Source organism: Patella vulgata, chromosome 4 (assembly GCF_932274485.2).
Source record: "Patella vulgata chromosome 4, xgPatVulg1.2, whole genome shotgun sequence".
Taxonomy (NCBI): Eukaryota; Metazoa; Mollusca; class Gastropoda; family Patellidae; genus Patella; species Patella vulgata.
The window spans coordinates 27,323,345-27,350,130 of NC_065882.2; the positions used below are offsets into that span (position 1 = coordinate 27,323,345).

General features: G+C 34.2%; 1 protein-coding gene across 1 annotated transcript; it reads right to left on the reverse strand.

Moving 5' to 3' along the window:
* Nucleotides 1–5,235: 5,235 nt before the first annotated feature.
* On the reverse strand, nt 5,236–26,003 carry LOC126819650 (membrane progestin receptor beta). The gene is made up of 3 exons (XM_050547808.1): nt 25,925–26,003; nt 19,116–19,215; nt 5,236–15,015 (listed from the first exon to the last, which is right to left on the reverse strand). Exon 3 carries the CDS (start codon nt 14,992–14,994, stop codon nt 13,984–13,986), a length of 1,011 nt encoding a protein of 336 aa, XP_050403765.1. The 5' UTR covers nt 14,995–15,015; nt 19,116–19,215; nt 25,925–26,003; the 3' UTR covers nt 5,236–13,983.
* Between the last annotated feature and the right edge of the window lie 783 nt (nt 26,004–26,786).

Here is a 26,786-nt window from a genome sequence, read left to right on the forward strand (position 1 = left end):
GGCCAAGAACAATAGACCCAAGCTAAAGGATAAACCTTATTAAGCAGATAATTTTGGGAGCATTTATTTTTTTTTTAAATTAATACTACATAACATAACACAATTTTAAATTTTTGCATGCAGTCCAACATAGTACAAAAATTCTAATAAATTCAGTCTTCCTTGTTCATATCTATAACATGTTTATGCACTCTAAGGAGTGCGGTTTCAGTGCTATGCCCCTCTCGATAAGCAGACTGGAATTTACCGAGCAGTGAGTTTCGAGTGAGATAATCTATTATTTGAGATAAAATGATCTTTTTAAGCAATTTTGCTAAAAATGAAATATTTGACACTCGTCTATAAATTTTGAGTGCATTATGGTCAAGACTTGTTTTTTTAATCAGAGGTCTTACAATGGCCTCCTTACAATCATCCGGAAAAATACCAGAGGAGAGCACATCATTTATAATAATCGTCAAAGCTGGTGCTATTTCATCCAGACACTCTTTTAGTAGTTTTGAAGGAATTGGGTCCAGAGCACATGACTTACACTTCATTCGACACACCACTGATATTACATCATCAACATTCAATGGCTCAAAAGCAGAGAAATTACACTGGGGTGGGACATTAATGTCAGTGTAAGGGGGGGGGGGAGTCAACAAACTTTTCACGAATTTTAATAATTGTTTCGGCAAAAAAGTCAATAAAAGTCTGTGGTAAAAATCAATTTCAGTGAACTATATTAATAAAGACTGGTCCCTGCCTCATTAACGCTTTTAATCCGTTTTAATCCAATCAAAGGGTGCCGCGGTCGACTTTCCAAAACTCGGTGAGTCGGCGATATGGGAAGACCCCGGTTCATGAGAGGACAGACCCTGTCGATATTCAGCACCCCTACCCCACGCCTAAAAGCTTGTAACTGCGATAGATGCTTCCGATTTTAGAGGATTTCTTTTTTAAAAAATAAGCATTGGGGTCACGAGAGCGAGAGCCTTATCAATATTCAGCGTTCCGCAACGTTCCGCAACGTTCCGTCCAAAATTTTCCGAAATCCTTCCTAACACGATAGAGACTACAGTTTTAACGGATTTGTTTCAAATTTAGTTTGAATCATTTGGGTTGTGAGGGGACAAACCCGATCGATATTCAGAGTTCTGCAATCCTCCCTTGCATTCTCAGGCTATACCCTGTCTGTAAGCTACAGTTTATACCTGATATTTTTCAAATTTTGTGTGAAGCATTGATGGAAGGACCTTCTATTCCGTTCCGGAGCTATCCGCCTTTTCCGAAAACCTTGTGAACGCTAAAGCCTAATTAGGAGTTTCTACCCCCTAATTAGGACACGGGAGTTATTATCTCCTAATTAGGACGTTAAATCCCATTTCATTTCATTTATCACGCCCCATCACCAATTTACATGAAGGTAATGCCACGCCAAACCACGCCCCACCTCAACCCCCAATTAGAAACATGACTTGCAACAACATTCCAATTTATATTATGTGAGATAGCACATTTTAATAAACCCAGAAATTTTTAAAAAAGAATAAAACCAGCGGTTGCCAGGCAAGATACGCCCACATTTTGCAAGAGATGGATAGAGAACAAGCTAAAAACAAAAGCGATTTTTCGTACAATCAGGGGCCATAACCCAGAAAGTTATGGTCTGAAGTGCGCAAATATGGAAAGGAACTGAGATCTTTGAATTATAACATACATTTCAAGTTTCAGCAAAATCGGATGGAAATTATGACTTCTAGAGTGTCCACAACCTTTATATTACATACTTTTACACTATTTGCGTACAAGGAAAGCCATTTTGTCTGACCGTTTCGGTCAGATTTTTAAAATTGAATACAAATACAGCGCAAGATAAGTTGCCAGGCAACGAAACATACGCCCATGGCAGCTAAATCGTTCGGGCAGTCAACAAGAGTTGTCGCATATTTTTACTTTTGTTAGTAATGAAACATTTATAATACACTTATAAGTAATTAAGTAATTATCAGAAAAACATTAGAATTTATTTGGCCCAGACTAACGTTTAGTATACAAAACATTTAATATCATGGATTCAGCTGTTCAAGTTACCAAAAATCATTGAAAATCAATGTACTTGTTCGTCTCAAGACCTTAAACTCTGTGTGTCAGTCGAAACGATTATATCTATGCATAAACACGGTGTATAAATATAAAATCAAACAGATGATAACTATGGTCTCTAAAACATCCACAAGATTTTTCAAAGTGATCAAGGGCCATAACTCTGGCAGTAATTATCGGAAACCAGTGAAAATCAATAAGCTTCTTTGTCTGATGACCTTAAACACTGTGTATCGGATGTTAACTTTAGTCTCTAGAGCGTCCACAAAAAATGGTGGACGCCGAACCGACGGGGGCGACGACAATATACTACCACATTTCAGTGTGGGCGTATAAAAAGCATATTTCATAATACATCAAGTTTCAAAGAGCTTCAGTGAATTTGTTTGGCTTGAAACGCTCGATAGCAGAGTTTCGTTTGATTAGACCTAATCCCACTCAACAACAGTGTTTCGTTTGATTAGAGCTCAACCCGCTTAACACTGGTGTAATGAAAGCAAATTTCTGTTCCAAATTATGACTGGATTAAAATTGTGACCTCTAGAAAGTCCATAACCTTTGAATTGCACACTTATATACAATTTGCATACAAAGAGCGGCCATTTTGTCGGACAGTTTCATTTCAATTTATCGAAATTCCAATCCAACCTTCATTATGGTGGAATGGTGATCTAAACGGTTTTTAAAATCGAAAAAAAAATGTGACCTTTAAAGAATCCACAAGCTAAAAATGCGATTTTTCGACCAACCAGGGGACATAATCCAGGAAGTTACGACCCGATATGCGCGAATATCGAAAGGAACCAAGATCATTGGGTTATAAACATGCATTTCAAGTTTCATCAAAATCGGATCAAAGTTGTGACCTCTAGAGTGTCCACAAGCTAAAAACGCGATTTTTCGTACAATCAGGGACCATAACCCATGAAGTTACGGTCCGATACATGCAAACATCGAAAGGAACTGAGATCGTAGGGAGTTAAACCTATATTTCAAGTTTCGTTGAAATCGGATAAAAATTGTGACCTGTAGAGTGTCCACAAACAAATTGTGGACGGGCGTCCGGAAGGACGGACAAACATGGGCCACGGCATAATACGTTCACATGAAAATGTGGGCGTATAAAAAATTACTTTGATCCATTTAGTAAGTCGTTTTCTAGAATGATTCGATTAAAGTGCCTCTCTGATTTTGAAATCGTACTGACGGTTTTTTTGCTGTTTAGTATATACGTGAGCAGCTTGATTGTAGAAGGGAAAAGATGTAGCAATTTCTATCAGCAGACTCACCCCGGATGGGGTTTGAGAGAATGACTTTACTGTAATTTACTACGCTTGTATCTACGTATCCAGCTATGATATATAAAATGTAAAAACGAACTGTTGCATTGTTATTCCTGGTAAGACAAACGTCTGAACTACTGAGATAGACAAGAAGAATAGAATACACAACGTAAAGTGGAAGCAAAGACGACAGGTGAAAATACTAGACGATCTCAAGATATGTAGTAAGAAAAGATGCATGGGTCATACGTAGGATGTGGCGACCGCTTTTGAACGATGGCCGCTCTCCACGTCTGACAGACGACCCATGGTGCTACGTACACTTGTTCCTTGTTTTACATTAATCAGTCGGAGCAGAACAGTATAGGACGTTAAACCCCATTTCATTTCATCTCTTGTTTGGACTAAGACTAATAATTATTTCCCCTTATTTCATGATGGACGAATGTAGTGCGAGTTATAAATAGACGAATGTAGTGCGAGTTATTAATAGACGAATGTAGTGCGAGTTATAAATAGACAATTTTCCCCATAATTTTTTTCTCCCCTCTTCCTGCATTTTTGGGTTGACTTTTTGGTCTAGAATTGGAGAAAAGGGATCAAATTTGCAATTTCATAGCAGTTTTGGGTAATACTGATGATATTACAGCGAAGGGATAGGGGTAGCGACTAGAACGTAACTAAAAACGCTGAGATATACTGATGTGCTTGTTTTTAGCTATGATTGGATGCCTTTAGTTCCAAGTGGCAAACTCAATTTCTTTATTAATGTATGTACCATCTTAAAAATAAGTGAATTTTATACTATTAGTACTTATTACACATACGCAGTCCAATCTACTGAAACAACATTCGTTTATCAGCAAATATTGACTTGTAAATCAAGCGTTGTTTTTATCACAATTGATTCGGACGTTCATAATTACGCCGTATTACTTCTACGCAACTCTGATCAGATGGGAACTTTGACTGGCTATTGCACACGAGGCCCCGCCTTTATGTGTTACAGAAGTAAATTTAAAATGTCGGAAAAAACAATCTACTGTCGCTTTGATTTAAAAATAGGGGATTTGTACCCGTTTCAGGTAGGATTATATGCTTAATTGTAGTTGGGTGTGGCAGGAATATTATAAATAACAATAACCAATCGTTGTTTTGATTAAAAATATTGTCAATTTTCTTTACAAATCCGGGTGCGAATCGCTCCCACATGTGTTACATTGAAGGCAATGGCATCATCTCTTATCTCGAAACACGGAGGGTTGAGAGATTAAGGTTTGTTATCTAGGATAGGGGGTGTAAAGTGTCTTTCTGCAGAGCAATCGTTGTGTCGGAAGTGCGATTTTCACCCCAGTCAACTTCAAATCCCCGTAGCAAAAAATCTAAATGGTCAACCCCCTACAAATTTATGATGAGGATATTGCCAAATGTGGTCCCCATTGTGCCTATAAAGATTGGAACCAACGGAATGTTGAGCAAAAAGCTACAGCCTGTGATGTTACAGCCATTTAACATTGAAGTCAATGGGCAAATAAGTGCTAGTCTGAGACCGTTTGATATTAAAATTAAATAGGGTTACCTCCCTTAGGCTAATGATAATCAAAATTTCGAAAAAAATTAAGAATGGAGAGAGGGGTTTAACGTCCATTCGACACAAATTAGGTCATTTCGGGGCTAACACATGGTTCAAATTCATTTCAATAAATCGCTTGCGCCTAGGGATCTTTAGCTGTGGGAGGAAACCGGAGGACCCGGAGAAAACCATGAGGTTGGACAGGCGAACCTAATTGTCACCTTAAGAATGAAAAGAGTGGGAGAATAAAGTTTTTTTTTTAATCTTTCGATATAAACAAAATCATTAATGCACATTTTTATTCATACGTTACAAATACAGATTAAACCAAATAATAATTTTCAAGATCTTAAAAAACATTTCAAGCAGGTATAAACAAAGACTAGGCCTAGTGACAATCCTAAAAAATAGACATTGAACACGAATAGAATTCATATAAAAATGATTATTTATTAACATCAATTTTGCTTGTTGTCTTTCTGTATTGGGAATAGGACAAAATAATTATTAATACAATAATTTTAGAAAATGGCTAATAAATTTTTGATTAAGAAAGTAGTCTTAAATTTGTACAGCTTGTAGCTTTATGTAAGTATAATTCTATATAAATAGTAAGTGCTGGAGGACCGCACCGCACACAAACAGAACCCACAATAGTACACACTTTTTAGAATAGTGCTGGATATTATTAATATTATAGTGATGTTTATTTATTGTAACTATAAATAAATTTAAAATATTTTCTGCATGGACTGTGCATTTAAACTGGTGTTTATTTTTAGGACTATATTTTGTGCTGAAATTATATTACTATGTAATATTATGCCAGTGCTTGAATTTTGGGTAATCAATTAAATTTTTGTTGAATATGATACTATTCAAAATTAATTACCCTCTCAAATGACTTAAATGTCAAAAAGAAAAATGTTTAAAAAATTGAATATTTAGGAACCATCCTTTAAAAATGACAATGGCAAAAATAAGTGTTGTACATTTGTAAAATCTACATTTTTCTATTGCCCTGAAATAAATTACAAAAATTAAGAAAACTAATAGGCTGTATCTAACCTGTTCTAAAGGCTATTTAGTATTTTTGTAAATTATTTTGTAGATGTCACCTCATAATAACATTGATTATTGTGATCTCTTTAAACTTCAACTAAGCATAAAGACTACATATATAAATAGAGTTATGAATATAACAATTTACCCCCCTATATGTTTCTATTAATAGTTGTTCTTTTCTATTTCTTACATAATTGCAGCACTGTAAGTTGATTAATCTCTGTATTAACTGAAGATCAACCTGTGTTTATGGAATGTTAACAATATATTAAAGCCTATTTATTTCTTTTGTTTTATGTTCAGATCTTTGTAAATAATACAAACTTTTATCTTTTCATAATAAACATATAATAACAACATTCAATAACATTAAACAAAACTTAACTAAATTATCTAAAATGTCACCACCTCACCCAATACATGTAATTACAGGGTTCAGTTTGAAATGTATGCAGTTATCAGGTTTACTTTAATAATACAAATTAGCATTGAGCAAAAATGTAAAATACTTAAAATGTTAAAGGAGTAATCCCAGATATATTTTAGTGAATAAAACTGGTTAATTCTGTGTTAAAGATTCAAGTGTTTATTCGGAATATTTGTCAGTTTTACTTCAATTGGCAACAAGTTTCCCAACTAACAATGGCAGTAGTGTCTAGATAATCGAATCTATAAACTTGTCATGTTTTGTGGGCTTCATTACAACAGCCATTACTTGTAAACAACTGACCAAAATTAATCATTTTAGCAATCACACTTCCAAATGGCTCAATATTTTGAGATGAAATTTTCAGACAAGGTCAATAAGCTATGATTTATTTACATTCTGGTGGGTGATGTGCATACATATAGACCTAGTGATATAGAAATAAATAATTTAACAAAATGACTAGTAGTGCTAGTGACTATTACTTTTATAATTATTATTGCCACCAATTCTTATTCAGTATTCTTTTACCGGAATCATGTTTTTGTGTGCACAAATACCAAGACCTGTAAATATATGCATTCTTGTCAGCAATAGACATGACTGCCACAAGCTGCAGTTACAGAGAGTAGTCCTACAACAAAAATAGCAACATATCATATTTACCCTACTCTTACACACTCAGACATTATTTATAATATTATAACACTGATATTGACTATAATAAAGTCCTTTACTCATTCACTCAAGACTCGAGAGTCAAGATATCATTATTTATATTATAACACTGATATTGGTTATATAGTAAGGTCCTTTACTCATCCACTCAGACATCATAATTCATAACACTGATAAAGTCCTTTACTCATACACAGAGACACTATTTAAAACATTATAACACTGATATTGGCTATTGTAAGGTCCTTTCATATTGAGACATCATTATTTATAATGTTATAACACTAATATAGACTATAGTAAGTACCTAGTTTTGTATATTTGGTGCTTTAAAATGTATATATTTCCCTGATATAACCTCATAACATAAATAAATCTCATTGTTAAAGGTAAAAATATTCTAATGTATGAAGAATGATGTTGTTATGTAATTAAGAACATCCAAGTATTAAAAAAACTTATAGAAAAAAAAGTTGGTTTCCACAAAAAAGATAGTCAAATTTTGTCAATTTTGATTATCTTTGTTTGCTTAATACAAAAACCAATGTAAACTTTAAGTAGCCATAATTTATGTTAAAAGTGTTTGATTTGAATAATGTTGATTATGTATGGTCTTAATTTAACCTTATTCTAGCATGTTATGGCTTATAATTTAATAAGATGTTTAAAAAAAAAATTATACAAGTATAATATTATGACTATTCAAAAGACCAAAATAAGAAAATTGACTCCATATTACAACCAGAGGTTGCGAGACAAGATACGCCCACATTTTGCAAGAGATGGTTACTGAACAAGCCAAAAGGTCCACAACCTTTGTATTACATACTTTTACACAAGGAGTGGCAATTTTGTTGGGCAGTTTCATTTCGATATCTAACTCAACATTCATTATGTTGGAACAGTTTTTAAAATGGGATTAATATTGTAACCTCTAGAGGATCCACAAGCTAAAAACTTTATTTTTCGTACAATCAGGAGTCATAATCCAGGAAGTTACAATCCGATATGCACGATTATCGAAAGGAACCAAGATCTTTGGGTTATAAACATGCATTTCAAGTTTCATCAAAATCGGATGAATATTGTGACCTCTAGATTCCAAATGCTTTTTAAAATTGGAGAACAATTGTGACCTCTAGAGTGTCAACAAAAAAAAAAAAAAATTGTGGATGGATGGATGGATAGGTGGATGTCTGGACGGACAGGGGCAAAGAAAATGTGGGCGTATAAAAATTACAAAGAATTTACCAGTATATGAAATTATATAAATCAGTATCTCTGAAGAAAATGGACAGCTAAATAACATAACAATGTATGTACATCAGCACATATACGTAACTTAACATTTAGACAATTTATTCAATACAAAAGGCACAAAGTAATACAGCATGGAAGATATTTTGGTTATTTGCAGAAGATGAATGGGAAATTTCTCTTTCATTGTGGGTATATATATAAGTAACAGTATGGCAACATTCTGAAACATGTACTTAAACATACATTATGCAAGAGCTAAATCTGCCAATTGCAGGTCTTTCTTTAGGCCCGAAATGTTATCTAAATTATTAATTAGACATTAACTTATCCAGACCATAACCAACGCTCGATGGCATTGCTAGCCTGCGATATATAAGCTGGATTAGAACACGGACTGCTGCTTCCGATTAAATCAAAAGATAGGTTGCCAGGCAACGAAACATACGCCCACAGCAACTAAATCGTCCGGGCAGTCAACAAGGGTTGCCGCATATTTTTACTTTTTTCGGTAATGAAACATTTATAATACACTAAAATCTGATTAAGAGCAACAACTCATGAAGTAATTATCAGAAAACTATTAGAATTTGTTTGGTTTTTATAAAGTTCTGCCCCATGCTAACGTTTTGTATGCAAAGCTTTTAATATCATGGATTTAACTGTTTAAGTCATAAAAATTCATTGAAAATCAATATACTTGTTCTTCTCAAGATCTTAAACTCTGTGTATCAATCTGAAGTCAATCGAATTATAACTTTAGCCTTTAGAGCATCACAAGATTTTGCAAAGTGATCAAGGGCCATAACTTTGGCAGTAATTATCGGAAATCGTTGAAAATCAATAGGAATCTTCGTCTCATGACCTCAAACACTGTGTATAAATTTAAACTCAATCGGATATTAACTTTAGCCTCTAGAGCATCCACAAGATTCTTTGAAGTGATTAAGGGCCATAACTCTGGCAGTAATTATCGGAAATCGCTGAAAATCAATAGGCTTCTTCGTCTCATGACCTTAAACACTGTGTATAAATTGAAAGTCAATCGGATATTAACTTTGGCCTCTAGAGCAACCACAAGATTTTTCAAAGTGATCAAGATCAAGGGCCATAACTCTGGCAGCAAATATTGGAAATCGCTGACAATCAACAGGCTTCTTCGTCTCATGACCTTAAACACTGTGTATAAATTTAAAGTCAATCGAATATTAACTTTCGCTTCTAGAGCATCCACAAGATTTTTTGAAGTGAGCAAGGGCCATAACTCTGGCAGTAATTATCAGAAATCTCTGAAACCCAATAGGCTTCATCATCTTATGACCTTAAACACTGTGTATAAATTTAATGTCAATCGGATGTTAACTTTAGCCTCTAGAGCATCCACAAGATTTTTTGAAGTGATCAAGGGCCATAACTCTGGCAGTAATTATCGGAAATCGTTGAAAATCAATAGGTTTCTTCGTCTCATGACCTTAAACATTGTGTATAAATTTAAAGTCAATCGGATATTAACTTTGGCCTTTAGAGCATCCACAAGATTTTTTGAAGTGATCAAGGGCCATAACTCTGGCAGTAATTATCGGAAATCGCTGAAAATCAATAGGCTTCTTCGTCTCATGACCTCAAACACTGTGTATAAATTTAAAGTCAATCGGATATTAACTTTGGCCTCTAGAGCGTCCACAAGATTTTTCAAAGTGATCAAGAGCCATAACTCTGGCAGTAATTATCGCAAATCGCTGAAAACTCTGGCAGTAATTATCGCAAATCGCTGAAAATCAATAGGCTTCTTCGTCTCAAGACCTTAAACACTGTGTATAAATTTAAAGTCAATTAGATATTAACTTTAGCCTCTAGAGTGTCCACGACAATATACGACCACATTTCAATGTGGGCGTATAAAAATGGATAATCGAGACTATATTTTTTTAAGGTATTTTTATCGTAATGATGATCGAGGCTAGGCCCAAAATTCAATCGGTTCAGGGTGGATCAATTTGACTAAAATTTTCAGCAAATTTCCATTACATTATCTAGTTTTTAACTATTATAGTGAGAAGTGAACTACCAGCTATTTATCTAATCTCCCGTAATGTATCTTTAATTATTTGTTAAGCACTTTCGAGATCTTCAGCTCTTGGTAAAAATACATTTACATTTTGAATATTCCAATCAGGTTTATTTAAAATTTGACTCAAATCTGGTGAGTCATTACGGTTGTATGAAGATGTTAACTGTTAATTTACCAGAGCTAAATTTTATTACTGGTTTTTGAGGCATTGAAAGATCAATGGTGCAAAAAAACGCCTTACACAAAGTAGGTCAGTGCTTGGAATTCTGATAATTAGGATAGTCTAAGGTTATGACATTTATTAATGTATAATGTATATTTTTATGGTAAAATTCAAAGATAAAACTGCCCTAAAATCTAATGTAATATGGAAACAAAAAATATTTTTAAAAAATGAGATTTTGTAATTAGAAAACTGTGTTAAATTGATAATAAGTGATTATGGAAGAAAGCTTAAACATGTGACACACTGAGATTCTTATAATAGAAATATTCAATCCTCACAAAGTTGAAATATAAATATATCTTTACAACATTTATAAATAATTAAATAAGATAATTATATAATATATGCAACTTATTTAATAGAATAAGTGGCATGGTTTGCCTGTACAGGAAAATCATTTAAAGCACATAGTTTCTTACAAAATGGAGCCATGATAAACTAGTTTACAACTGATAGTGTTGAGTAAAATGGACAAATAAGGTGAGTTAACAGTTAAATGTTTTAAATGGTGATTTTTAAAGTGATAAAACAATGGCATGTGTCCTCTTTCGAGTCTGTATTAATTCTGTCAAATACAGTAAACACGGTTCATATAGTTATAACATCAAGTACAATAAAATTGGAAATAGTAAATAATACAAAGCCCGGATTCCCACTGGCATCAATTGAATGAAAATATCAGCAGAGTAAGTAAACAAAATTTTGATATCGCAAAATTGAGGATTATTATATCAAACGAAATTTTCTTTCAATCCAGTGATATAATTCACGTTGGTATAATATACGGTGACGCAATGGAAAAGCATCACTGATCTGACTGGAATTACTGGTGAGATGTAATGCAGCCAAAATGCCCCCATCACTACTTATTTGCCCCCTTCTGGAACCAAAAGGTGGCTTTACTACTGGTTTGATTGAAACAGAATACCAAGCAACTGATGCCAGTGGCAATATAGTGTCTTAAATATAATTAATACAGCGAATTAAGAAAGTTACTGAATATACTATATACTACAGTATAGCAATGATATTTTCTATAAAACTAAAGTTGATATGATCATTAAAGCAATGAAAAAATTGTGCCCCATTGCTTAGAAAAAATTTCACTGCAAAACTGACATCTTATTGATGACTACACTGAATGTTTTTTCTCAGTTTTTACATGCAATATGAATATATAGTCTTGTAGTTTCATCGTGTATTATAACTACCTTTATACCAAGACATATCCAGAATAAAACTAATAATAGTGAATTCTTTCATGCATATTCATATTGACATACTGGAAAATACTTAGTTTCGTCTTCTGTAAAATGTCTTAAATTTACACCAACTTAATATTTACAATGATATTATTATAATTATACATCTACTTTATACAATTATCTTAAGTGATGGTCCGATAATCGGTTCCAACATCGGTAATTGGCCGATAAGTGGCCTATCGGAAGAAATCGGTATCGGACGATACTCAGCCATTTTGCAAATACTGGAGTTGCCGATATCTGTTTAAAAGGACTCGGTAAATAACTCTAAAATATCATTCGAGTTGTGAACAATTAAAGCATTAATTTGCTTGACATTCAGTATGATTATTTTAGTTGCTGTGCACGTGGCTAATTAGACACAATACAAGACTCTCATAGAGGCCGTAAAAGGAAATAATAAACAGTGCAAATCCTTACCAGTCTAGGTTATTTTTTTAATCCTTATTCACACATTGTTTGAGAGTTCGGATCTCTCAAAGCGTCTTTTTTTTTTTTTTTTTTTTTTTTATAAATACCATTTCTGCGCAAGTGCAAACAAACATAAACGTACAACAGTCCACCTGATAAAACATGTGACTGGAATATGGAATAAACCCATTACATGATTATCAAAAAGATAGAATTACAGAACGTAGGCCTCTCTTCGATACCATTTCAATGCGTGCCGATATTGTACGTCATCATGCAGTGGGCTTATATACCAGAAATAAGAGATCACAAACTCAAACAATAATACCTATTTAGGCTTTTGAATAAAATTTATAAACTATGAAATAAACAATGGACCTCCTTTGATCACTGTTGCTGATGTCAAATAGTTTCAAATCTTACTACTTCGCTGCATTTTCTTCCTTCGTTTTATCAAACTCACCATGGTACTGGTATACGCGTGATTAGAATAGCGGGAGAATATTGCGCGATTGCCACTGTTGACAAATGGGAAGCTATCGCTTTGACGTCATATCATTACTGCATGAACCATTCTGACATAGATATAATACAGGTGCTGAACAAGTTTGGGAATTATAGTCAATATTTAATAAATGATAATCTCGACTAAATATAAATGATTTTAATTCACAATAGATGGAGTGTATTTTTGTCTACGGAGGAATTGTGAACCAATTATTTTTTCCTTAAAATAACAGTGTGTTCCCGTTTGATTCCTGAGGTAAAATAGTACCAGCTGTTTCCTGACTAACAATGACATGTAACTACATCGATTATGATGACATTCGAGACATTTCAATGTGTAATAGTTTTATATCCACTATTATTGGTAATTGTACCTGTATCGGCCAATATATTTCGCTGTCAATATCTGATATCGGTAAAACCGACAGTAGCTATATCGGACCATCACTAATTATCCCTAATGAATATCCAGTAAAATATAGCAGCAGGACTCTCAGTCAACAGGTTTCAATGTTTTACACAGGATATTTATTTTGTGCACTAACAATTTGATTTTATTATTTAATGTCTAACCTTCATCTAGTGATATATTATAAAATATCCTGACATACAAACTGACTGTCAGATTTTTCAGTTACATGAAATTTCATCTGATCAGCCAGAATGTCAGTTGGTCATTGACTAGCAAATATGGACGAAATGAGAGCCCTGCCTGACCCATACAAATATATATATAAATAACACATACCGCCATATATAATACACATAACTTAAACATACATTACTCAATACCAAGCTGGGGTATGAGAAGGAAATCAATAAATATAGTGCATACTTTGAATTGTCTTTTCGGAAATTATTAAAACGGGGAACTGTTGAATAAATTCCAAAGTTTTTTTCTGTTAAATATCACGGACAGGAAATGTGTATGTTGTACATGGGTTTTTAAGACATCAGATACTACATATGGATGTAAAAATTATACATAGTACTATACATTCAAATAAATATTTCAATACTGCTAATTACTTTTTTTCCCCAATTTTAAATATTTGTTGATAGGAATCAAATTTGCCAAAACAGACCAAGTAATTGTATAAGAAAAGTGGGATTAACCTAGAAAATATAAAGATTAGTGTTTCTTGGCAATTTCTTTGACTTTCTTATCAACAAGACCAAGTATACTGAAAGTGGTTATGATTTGTGAGAGAATTAAAACACTAAATCCTATAAGTACATCATTGATATTCATACGAGTATGATTGGCCAGACCTCGCTTAATATTCAGATCAACACTTCTCATCTGATAAATTATAGAATAAATACACAACAAATGAAATATCTGATGACCATGGCCAACATAATCAAACATTTTCGGCCTATACCTCTCTGGAATATGGGCAGCGAAGGCCACAGCCTCCACAAGACAGAGAAAGAAGGACATTGTCATATGGTTGAGATCCATAAAGCTACATTTCTCATCCATAAAACAATGAAAATAATTTGATAGTATAGGTATAAGAATCCACGCACCCTGAATAGTGAATGAAAATATCTGTAGTAGTTTTCTTTCCAACTGATGAGGACCAACAAATTTGAGTTTGGCAATGACGCAAGTGGCATAAACAAGCCAACCAACAAAAACATTGCCAATTATGTAATAAGGTGCCATGATTTGGTAAACTTCAGGTCGGGCGCTAGAATAAAATGTAGCTATACCCGCTCCAGATCCGTACAGACTTATCCCAGCATAATCAGCTAAACTTAAAATATAATGAACTTTAATAGATTTTAAATGTAGCAAATGCGACATGGAACTTATCAAAAACATGACAATGGAACTTAGACCAAATGCTAATAAGGCTCCACCATCTTTGTTACCAAACAGGTCATATTGAAGACCAAACATGGCTAACTCTGCTAAGACAAAGATACATGCTATAAGATGTGTCCACACGTTGATGGTTTCATTATGCCATTGAAATAAACTGATGATATAATATGACCAGGTTTTATTAGGTAAACGGTAACCAGTGAGTATGTATGGTTCACGGAATTGTACTGGTAAAGACTTTGCTGAAACTGTCTTCTGAATACACAGATAATGTCTGATTAGACCAATAGTGGAACCAATAAAAGACATTCTGATGCTTTAATTAACAATCTGAAAAAAAAAAGAAAAAAGAATGAAATTGAGTAATGTAATTGAGTTGGTACTTTTTAACCTGAAGCATTCTCTAAATCAACATGATTACCGGAATATAAAGGCAACGAAACATATGCCCGCAGCAGCTAAGTCGTCTGAGCAGTCCACAAAGGCTGTTAGATATTTATACTTTTGTAGGTAATGGGAGCACTTACAAGACACTAAGTAATTGTCAGAAATAATTAACATTTAACTGGTCTCTAGTTCTTACTAGTCTAACATCAGTAATACAAGACAAATATGGTACCGGTAATCAGATGATCTTTAGCTATTTGACTTATCAAAAGTTGTAATCAGGCTTCTTCATCTCTTAAAGGAGAGGGGGGTGGGGTGGGATGTGTGAAAATATTAGAGTCCATTTCATTCGGCATCAAACAAGCTAATGAAGACCGGTACACGACATTCAATGAGGTACATGTAGGAGGGAAATTTTGCCACAACAGATGATGCTATGACCTACACTTATTTCTATTTCCGACTGTTGGGGTAGCTTGTGTCCAGAAAAATACAAAAGCAGTTGCCATGCAAGATACGCCCATGATTTGCAAGAGATGCACAGAGAACAAGTTAAAAACAAAATGATTTTTCGTACATTCAGGGGCCATAATCCAGGAAGTTACTGTTCGATACACACAAGTATTGAAAGGAACCCAGAAATTTGGGATATAAAAATATATTTTTTGTACAATCGAATCGGGGGCATAACCCAGGAAGTTACGGCCCGATATGCATGAATTCGACAGGAACAGTTCTTTGGGATATAAACATATATTTTAAGTTTCATCAAATATTCCAAATCAGTTAAAAATTGTGACCTCTAATAGGGTCCACAACCTTGGTATTACTTACTTTTACACTATTTGCGTACGTGGAGTGACCATTATGTCAGGCAGTTTCGGTCTGATTTTCAAGAAATTCAACCTCTACCATCATTATGGTGTAATGGTTATATATTTAAACATTCTTTTTTAAATCTGATTAAAATTGTGACCTGTAAAACAGGGTCCACAAAATTAAAATGCGATTTTTCATATGATCAGGGATCATAATTACTAAGTTGCTCATTACAAATAGTAAGATAACAACACCAATGTTGATTTAAATTGACCAATAAGTCGTGTTTACAATGTCGAAGACTGGATGATACTGAGTTTAAGACTTGGCTACTTTAATTTAAGTTTCGTCAAAATCAGATAAAAATTGTGAACTCTAAGAGTGTCTACAACCTTGGTATTACATACTTTCACACTATTTTTGAATTGTTAGATACCCTCTCACCGTCCCATATAATAACTTTTCAAATTCAACGGAATTATCAGTGAAATGAAATTCGATCGTTTGTCTCTTACCGCTCGTTACTTCAGTCTGTTATATAGAAGGACAACTCGTGGTTGTCATGTTTGGCGTCACTTTCCGTTTCTTCACGTACTTGTAACATGTCTCCCGTTTCAATGATCTCTGTGTTAAAATTATATTTGGAATGTATTTAACCAGTTCTATCACATATGTAATATTGACTGACACCAATATTGTCCTTTAAGTGGGATTAGCTCTAATCAAACGAAACACTGCAAGGAGTATGTGGTATAACATACTTTTACAATATTTGCGTACCGGGAACGGCCATTTTGTCAGCCAGTTTCAGTCCGATTTTCACGAAATTCGAACTTGATCATCATTTTGGTGCAACAGTGATATAGTTGGACAGTTTTTAAAAGTTGGAAAAAAATTGTGACCTCTAGCACAAGCTAAAAATGCGTTTTTGCATACAATCAGGGGCCATAATCCCGGAATTTAAAGTCTGATACATGCAAATATCGAAAGGAACCAAAATCTTTGGGATATAACCCTATCTTTCAAGTTTCCTCAAAATCGGATAAAAAATGTGACCTGTAGAGTATCCACAAACAGATTGTCGACGGACTGACAGGGGCGACGGCAATATACGTCCACATGAAAATCCCAAAAATAAATATATGATATGACACATATTAATTAATCACACATTTATTTTTTTTGCAAAAGTATCAAGCTGATTATCAACTATACACTAAGTTTCATCAATCTCTATCAGATAGATCAGATAGAATCAAAGTTATCTTGTCCCAAAGCATCGACCAATGAAATTGCTTAGCTCTGCTTAGCTTTAGCTTGAAATGTTAATCATTAACTCAGTCAAGACATTCACTTAAAATACAGATATGACGTCATCCTTTGATGTTGGAGTACCATTATTTCAGATAATCGTACGGGCAATGTGCCAAGTGTAACTTGGTAAAATATTGAACTCGAGTGATGTATTTCATTGCAAAGCACGTGCAAGTGTCTGTATTTTAAGTTGTTTAATGTTCTCGAGCTTAAGACATTGCGTAATATATTGTAAAAACATTAATGTCTTGCTCTCGACCATTAAACAATACCTAATGAACATCTATATCAAGTTTAAACATTCTACCTCAATTAAAAGAGAGAGAGAGAAATGGGGTTTAACGTCCACTCGACACAAACTAGGTCATTTCGGGACTAACATATGGTTTAATTTTATTTCAATAATTCGCTTGCGCGTAGGGGTCTTTAGCAGTGGGAGGAAACCGGAGGACCCGGAGAAAACCCACGAGGTTGGACAGGCGACCCTACTCCTTGTCACGTACAACCGGGACCTCAATTAAAAGCAGAGTTGTTATGTTCCAAAGTCTTGACCAATCAAATTGCTTATCGCTCTGCTTACCCTGAGCAGAAAATGCTCATTATTGAACTCAGTCAAGGTATTGATGTAATGAAACTATGCACTAAGTTTCATCACTCTCACTAATAGAGGGGGGTTGGATGGCTGAATGGTTAGCGTGCGCGCTCTGTATCATACAGTATGTCATTGAGTCGACTGGCGTGGTTTCGAATCCCCTATTGTACGTGGCAAGGAGTAGGGTCGCCTGTTCAACCTCGTGGGTTTTCTCCAAGTCCTCCGGTTTCCTCCCACTGCTAAAGACCCCTACGCGCAAGCGAATCATGTAAATAAAATTAAACCATATGTTAGTCCCGAAATGACCTAGTTTGTGTCGAGTGGATGTTAAACTACATTTCTCTCTCTCTCTCATTTCATCTTAATCTGATTTGTTGAACTGATTGTCTTTTTGTCTGTATGCAAATTAGTTTGTTTAAAAGACCCCTTCACAGGCAGAAGACAATGAAAAATATACAGGGACATCAGATGAGATAGGCTTAAGACATTTAGTAACCCTTTGATATGATCTTGTAAATAATGTATTTTTAAACTGTATATAAAGTAATATTGAAATGGATTTGGAATTGGACTTAAAATGCAGTGACCACTTTCACTATTTATACTTCTCCACAAATGAGCTATACACCCCAAAACCTAGCTCATCTACAAATATTCCATATGTATGAAATATTACATTATCACCAGGGTGTATATTCCAACGCAGAATAGTCCCGAAACTGGCCGAAACTGTTGGTGATATAATACTGTATTACCCTGTGGCTAGGGTAAACTTAATGGAATTTAAAGTTTTTCTATGATGTATTTTCGCAGAGGAAGCTTGAACATCAATAAATGAAGCGAAGAAAAGTTATCGAGAATCGAAGGGCTGTGGTGATAAGACAGGGTAGGCCTATGCTGTTTTTAGTGCCTATTTGTCACTAGAAATGGTCGAATTTTGCAAACAATCATCGTCACCGTTGTTTCTGGCATTTCTAATTGGCTCGTACTGATAGGGAAGAACATAAGGGCGAAATCAATGTCTGACAAGCTGTCACTTTCTGTCGATGCCATATTGAAATATACATCGACTGTTACACGAGTGTTGTCTCTTACGTAATGTCATGTGATTTAGCTTCAGCTCATTAATTGTTATGTGTTTAATTAATTGCGGAAATCCGAAAGTGTTTAATGACGCCGATGGTATTTTTTACTAAAACTTTTTTTTAAAAATAAATAATTCTGAAATGCGTTACACAACGAACTTTGAAAATGATAAAATTAAACTTTTACTATATAGCATTCTCCTTTAATAATATGTTACAATATGTAAGCTTACCTTTACATGCACTGATCTCTGTGTATTCAAACTAAGACAATCTTAACAACTTTCACGGCTTTACCATTTACCACATAGATGGTAACAACCAATCTTTATTCTACAATATAATACAAAACTCTAGTTATTTCAAATAAGTGTTAAATTACTGATTAGAAAATCGAGATTTAGATGGTTGTTGATGAACAATTCAGGAAATAATACTGTCAAGATAATGAGAAGTACAAACAAATGTCACAAAAAATATTGGCAGAATAAGAATAATTTTTTTTTTATTATTGTCATTACTATACTTATACGAGCATGACGTTTTAAAGATGCATTATCTAAGAGCTAAATCTGCCTATTGCAGGTCTATAATTTGGCTTCAAATTTAGGGGATCACGTGGCTAAGTGGGTAAGATGCTAGCTCGCTAGCCTGGAGGTCGGGTGTTCGATCCCTGCATTGGCCGAGAAAGTTCATCCAGATTTTCCGGCGTGGTTCTCCCTTGTCAGTGATGCAGGACGGAGGGGCTGACAAGGAAAGCTGTCTAGTCGTTCGGATGGGACGAAAAACCGAGGTCCCGTGTACACATTGGCGTGCACGTAAAAGATCCCTTGGCAGTTGGAATTCGATATAAGAGTAGGCCGTAGTGCCACTGTCCGGGCAAAATTTCCCTCATAGCACACTGTATGGCGTATGCCCGTCTTCATTAGCCCAGGTTAGGAGCAGAACAGTAGGACGTTAAACCCCATTTCATTTCATTTCGCTTCAAATTTATAAAAAAGCCAACAGTGAGGGTGATGTTCCCCCTCACAATCCCCCTCCCCTCCAAAAAATAAATGACACATAATTAAAGATACATTATGGGAGATTCGATAACAAGTTGTCAGTTCTCACTATAATAGTCAAAAACTAGATAATGTAAAGGCAATCTGCTGAAAATTTCATTCAAATTGATCCACTATGAACCGAGAACAAGCGATTGAATTTCCGCCTAGCCGTGATCATTATTACTAAAGTCAGTACGATAAACAGCATAGGCATAGTCTCGATTATCTATTTAATCGTTAAATCGACGTGAAGGAAAGTTATGCAGTAAATCTACTCACAATCCACTAAAGATCTGAGGTTAGCGTACCATCTAGAGTTGATTATGGTCTGGATAGGTTAATTAATGTCTAATTAATAATTTAGATAACATTTCAGGCCTAAAGAAAGACCTGCAATAGACAGATTTAGCTCTTGCATAATGTAAGTTTAACTAATTGTAGTGCTAGGTATTGTGAATGCAGTCACAATACTATATGTATTGCAATTTGGGTGCTACAATACAATTTGTATTATGATTCACAACTGGTCAATATTTAACAAGAAAAGAATGTCAGGATAAATGAATAATTGATATTTTATTGGAGTCACAAATTGCAATTACTGTCCAGGGCCTGAAATGTTTGTTTGCCTACTTGTGTCCAACAAATCAAAATGTGACGTTGATAATATGAGTGACAAGTTATTTACTGAAGTGACAAATAAACGTAACAAGCGGATGCCATGCAAGAAATGGACAGAGAACGAGTTAAAAAAATAATGTGATTTTTTTGTACAATCAGGGGCCATTATTCAGGAAATTACTGTCCGATATGCGCGAATATCGAAAGGAACCGAGATCTTTGGCATATAAACATACATTTTAAGTTTCATTAAAATCTGATAAAAATTGTGACTTTACGAGGGCCCACAAACTTGGTATTACATACTTTTACACTATTTGCGTACAAGGAAAAGCCATTTTACCAGGCAGTTTCAGTACGATTTTCAGGAAATTCAAACTAAATCATCATTATGGTGTAACGGTGATATATTTGAACATTTTTTTAAAGCATATAAAAATTGTGACTACAAATGGGACCACAAGCTAAAAACGTTACTTTTCCGTTTCGTACAATCAGGGACCAAAGTCCAGAAAGTTGCGGTCCGATATGCGCAGATATCGAAAGGAACCAAGATCTCTGGGTTATAAACATACATTTCAAGTTTCATCTAAATCGGATAAAAAATTGTGGCCTGTAGAGTGTCCACAAACAAATTGTGGACAGACGAACAATTTAGGTCCACATAAAAATGTGGGCGTATAAAAATGGAGAAGCGAGGCAGAGTTTCAATTAACAAGTAATGTTGCTACGATAATAAACAATCTGAGCTACAAATATTACAACACCAATAACTTCGCTCAGAAAAGTAATTTGAATGAAATTTTCAGTATAATATTTAGTTTTCATTATCTATTATTGAACTAATGTTATAGCAAGAATCAGATCTTTATCTAAATCTTGCATAACACATCTTTAATCATAGACAGACTATGTCTATGTCAATTGACATACACAGACTATCTATGTCAATGTCACTTGACATAAACAAACAAATACTGTAAGTACAACCTTAATATTTGATGAGTTAAACAGAAAACAGTCACAGAAAACTTTTTGCTACTTGTGAAGGGCATCTATACTGTTTAAAGGACAATATTGGTGCCAGTCATTATCACATATGTGATAGAGCTGGTTAAACACATTCCAAATATATTTTTAACACAGAGATCATTGCTACGATAGCTGAGTAATACAGTTTTCCAGAATCGGAAGTGACGAACGCCAAAGGAAAACACGAGTCATCTCTCTATATAACTGACTGATGTGACGAGTGATAACGGATATACGGGCGAATTTCTGCTCACTAATAATTCCTTCGAAGACCAAAAGTTGTTGTATGAGATTGTGAGAGGATATCTGAAAATTCATAAAAAGAATTGATTGCCACTAGATAAGTGAAGACGAAAGAAAAACAGAAAAACGTGCATTACCATGTTTTTTTAAGATATAAAATGAATATAAACAAGGAAATGTACGGACTATTTCTTTTTTCTCGTGTTCTCTTATCTAATGACATTCAATTACTTTATTGAATTGTCAGGTATCCTCTTACGGTCCCATATATCAACTTTTGGTCTTCAAAGGAATTATTAGTGAGCAGAAATTCGGCTGTATATCCGTTATCACTCGTCACATCAGTCAGTTATATAGAGAGATGACTCGTGTTTTCCTTTGGCGTTCGTCACTTCCGACTCAGGAAACCTGTATTACTCAGCTATCGTAGCAATGATCTCTGTGTTAAAATTATATTTGAAAAATGTTTAACCAGCTCTATCACATATGTGATAATGACTGGCACCAATATTGTCCTTTAAATTAATAATTTGATCATTTATGATTTTTTTTTTTCATAGACTGGACTGGACCAAGCAAGCAGAAATCAGATCTTTGGTGTAATTTATCAAAGTCTGATTCAAGAGCAGCTCAGGCTTGCCTTTATCAGGAATAAACAAGTGGCATGCAAGATACACCCACATTTTGCAAAAAAAGCAATTTTTTGTGTAACAGTGATCTATTTAAAAGTTTTTTTTAAAATCAAATAAAAATATGCGTAAAAATAGAATGGATCCGAGATCTTTAGAATAAATTTTAAGTATCTTCAAAATCAAATAAAAATTGTGACCTCTAGAGGGAGTCAAGAACCTTGATATTTCATACTTTACACTATTAGTATTAAACATGCATTATGCAAGAGCAAAATCTGCTTATTACAAGTCTTTCTTTAGGCCTGAAATGTTATCTAAATTATCAATAAACTCTCGATGTCAAGGCTAGCCTTCGATGTTGGCTGGATTAGATTCCTATATGCCGCTAACTGCCACTGATAATCAAATCAAAAAAAGTGGATAATCGAGACTATGCTGTTTATATTAATGATTTTAGTAATGATGACCGAGACTGTGCAAAAATTTCACCCGCTTGTTTCTAGGCTCATAGTAGATCAATTTGACTGAAATTTTCAGCAAACTACCTTTACACTATCTAGTTTTTAACTATTATAGCGAGAACTGCCATCTCTTTATCTTATTTCCCATGATGTATCTTTAATTAGGGTACAGGGAGCGGCCATTTTTGGTTCAATTTTCACAAAATTAGAACTCAACTGTTATTATGGTGTTACAGTGATATAGTTCAACAGTTTTTAAAATCAAATACAAATTTTGGCCTCTAGAGAGTCCACAAGTAAAAACACGATTTTTTGTACAAATGTGAGCTTATAAAATTAATTTTTAAAATGTAGACCTTCTTTTATGTCATGTACCGTAGTCAACTAATATACATGTACGGTAATACCTTGCCGGCACAAACTGATCAACTTGTAGAAATCAATAGTTTGCACATCAGATGATGTAGTATTGAGTTCTGGTGCAGTTGGCATAGAGACAATTGGACTAATATTGATTATTTGATAAAGAAAAACCTGAAGAAAATATATGTACTTCAAAACCCAACAAACTCAAGTCTCAACCAATGTTCTATGAATTATGAGTAACATATTTGATTACCCTTCTCGGATTTCAAATTTTAAGAAAACATGGACTACGGCTGACAATTTAATTGCCTCAACAAATAATTCAGTAAGCCGTTTCAAATAATTATTGAAAATGTCACTATAATTCATTTTCGGACCCATCACAGTTTCCTTGATTATATAATCAGTAAAATAATAAATAATAAAAATATGATAGTTTTTGTTCAATTAATGCTGGATGGATTCAATGTTGTCTAATGCAAAAATGAGACAGAAATACAAGCTACACATGTAATAGCAGCACCAAAACCTTACACGAGACAGGAGGAAAGGGTACAGAATCCAGAGTAGAGAATGTAATGCGACTGAAATTTTTTTTTTAACTGTTATAGGAGTACTGTCAGTTCTTTACAGAAATCTTACATAATGCATCTTTGAGAGAACTCAAGTTAAAATATCAACAGTAGATAATCTCTTGACTTCATTCAATCCAATTGAATAGAGGCTCATCAAAACATTTCAGAGAAAGTTAATTCTCATTGCTACCGAACATTACAATAATAAAGTCTCGACTATCGATTTTTTAATTAAAAATTGCGATTGCATTTAAATCTGTTGAACATCAAAACCATCCGACTTCTAGAGAGTTGATTATGATAAATGTCGAATTAATGGTATTTGCAGTAAAATGAAAGATCTGCAATGGGAATAAATGTCTAATTAATTATATTTGAGGTCAAACGATTGATCTGAAATAATTAGGCAGATTTAGCGCATAATGCATCCTTAATCAAATAATAAATAATCAATTTGAGTGCATTTTAGAGTGGCTTATTTTCCAAAAAATGCAAAAGATGCGCAGGGACTTCAAGACAGCACTGATGTACGGTATTTAGCAAGTATTCATGTGAATGGGTATCTGAAGCATATCCAAAGGATATATGCAAGCTGTTGATCAGCCATCAAGAAGATATTTATCCCGCTCATATTATGAACTTGATTTTAAATCCTTTGATGAAGAACATAAGAATAAACTAATATCTAAACACATCTCTTGTTTACTGTGTTTTTTAATTCACATTTCCAGATCTCTTAAAAAGTAAGTACCATTATAATTTAATATTTTGAATGACAAAATTGGTACTGAGCGAAAAAGCTAACCAGAAAACACTTTTTAGGTCATTTTTGAATCCCAAAATTATATCTTGCCCACCCCATACAATGGGAATCTTATACACATATTTAGAAATGTGCAGCGGAATTAAAAAGTAATGTTTTTACCAAGCTCTAAGAAAATCATCATTTAAATCAATGTGATCTCATTTCACGCCAATTTTACGCCCCCCCCCCTTCACAAGCACACCTGCTCTACCCAAATCCCACCTCGCCACAAATCAAAACAGTTGTCCAGGGGCATCATATACACTTCTTAAGTTCTTTAGAGATGGACAGTCCTAGAAATTTATGTTTTATTAATATGATCATCATTTATGTCAACATGATATTTCCCCCCAATTGTTGACATTCGCCCCCCCCCTCCCCACACCAGTGACCGCCATAGACATTCGCCAATGGCGACAATTATAAATCACTAATATTTTGGACCTAGAAATTGACACAAATGGGTCGTAATGCATATTATAATGTAATAGGAATATATATAAACTGATTTACATTCAATCGTTTCCATTTTTACTCTAATTTCAAATCAGTTACGTTCGGCGAAATATGTCTGAAGTCTCAATCGAATGAAAATTTCTAGCGTCTGGTTATTCTATTCTACATAGTATTTATTGCGCATACTCTTCTGATATGAATATGCCGTCACCGTTTGACATGACTTGTTAAATGTCTAGCCTTGTTCTTCGAGACCCTTGTTAGAATGAGCCTGAAACGCATTATGGTAAACGATTCGTGTACCAATGGTAAAATGTTTATTTTGTCTTAAATATTGGATATCAGAAGCCCATCTTTTCCCGGTAAGATCAAAACATCAATGTTGATTTAAATTGACAAATTGATGATATTGTTGAGTTATGTTATAGACTTAGCTACTTTACACAGGTACATACATTTATGTCATGATTCATGAATTGATCAGAACAGCATTTAAATAGCAAATTGTGTAATTTGTTCATAACATAAATACAATGCTAAATAATTTAAATGTCTAGCATTGAAGGATAATTAAAAGGTCTAGCATTGAAATTGAAGGGTAATTTAAATTGGGTCATTGTGACCTCTATTTCCGACACAGAGTAGCTGAGGATACATAACGATAATTAGATTTATTAGTAGTTGTCCGAAAATTATCTACAAATTCTTTACAATGTTGACATTAATGAAGCTATGTTTCTAGTTACCATTTAGCAGTTAATTCCATAATGGTGTTCACAACTATATATTTATTCAAATATTTTACCTGTCACGTTTGCTACATTTAATTTAAAGGTGAAATCAAACAAACTGCTACAACATCTTGCCTCGTGGACTAGATTGCTGTTGAGAACTAACAGGGGCGTAACTCTAACGCCTTTCTAGTCTCTGTTTTCAAGCCATAATTTTCATTTAAAAACACAGTACAAGGGAGGCTACTCCACTCAAGAAGAACGGGACCAGACCCCCTTTCTTTTACCAATGGCAATCTGTTTCACAGAGGTATTACAAAAGTTCTGTATAAGATGACTGACCTTTGTAAGTATGAGTGATGTCACTGGCTTGATGGCGCGTGTATTGTTTACATAAGACAGTAAACTGGTCCGGGCAGGATGGTGCCCTTTACTCATTTTATATACCCATTTACACTTAATAGGAAATATTTTTATCTAGATATACTTCAAACACTTTTATTTATTTTTCTAATACTTCAAAAAAGTAGAATTTAATTTGCAGAAAGAAAAAGGTTAATATTGCGAGCTCATTAACCCCCTATTGAGATACAAATCTTAACTCCCCAAATGTATATATATTGCTCTATAAATGGAAAGTCGGCTTTTCCGCGCGTGATCTTTTTGTATTTCCATATGTACTGAACATCACTTAAATGTTTCGGTAATCCCACGTAAATACATTATCGCACCCCAATGAACAATTGCAATAAGTTTTAACAAATTTCTCTCTGAATTCGGGTGATACTGCGTTGAAAAGATTTTGGGATTATATAAATAGTTAACGGGAGAACTTAAAACATGTTGTTGTTTTGTTTTTTGTAACGCTCCAAACAACAATGATAGTCGACCAAGTTTTAAAGCATTCCGTCGATAATTCTGTCCTGTGTCGCGTTC

Excerpts from the sequence above, each read along its gene's own strand:
- LOC126819650 (XM_050547808.1), bottom strand. The coding sequence starts at position 14,994 with ATGTCTTTTATTGGTTCCACTATTGGTCTAATCAGACATTATCTGTGT.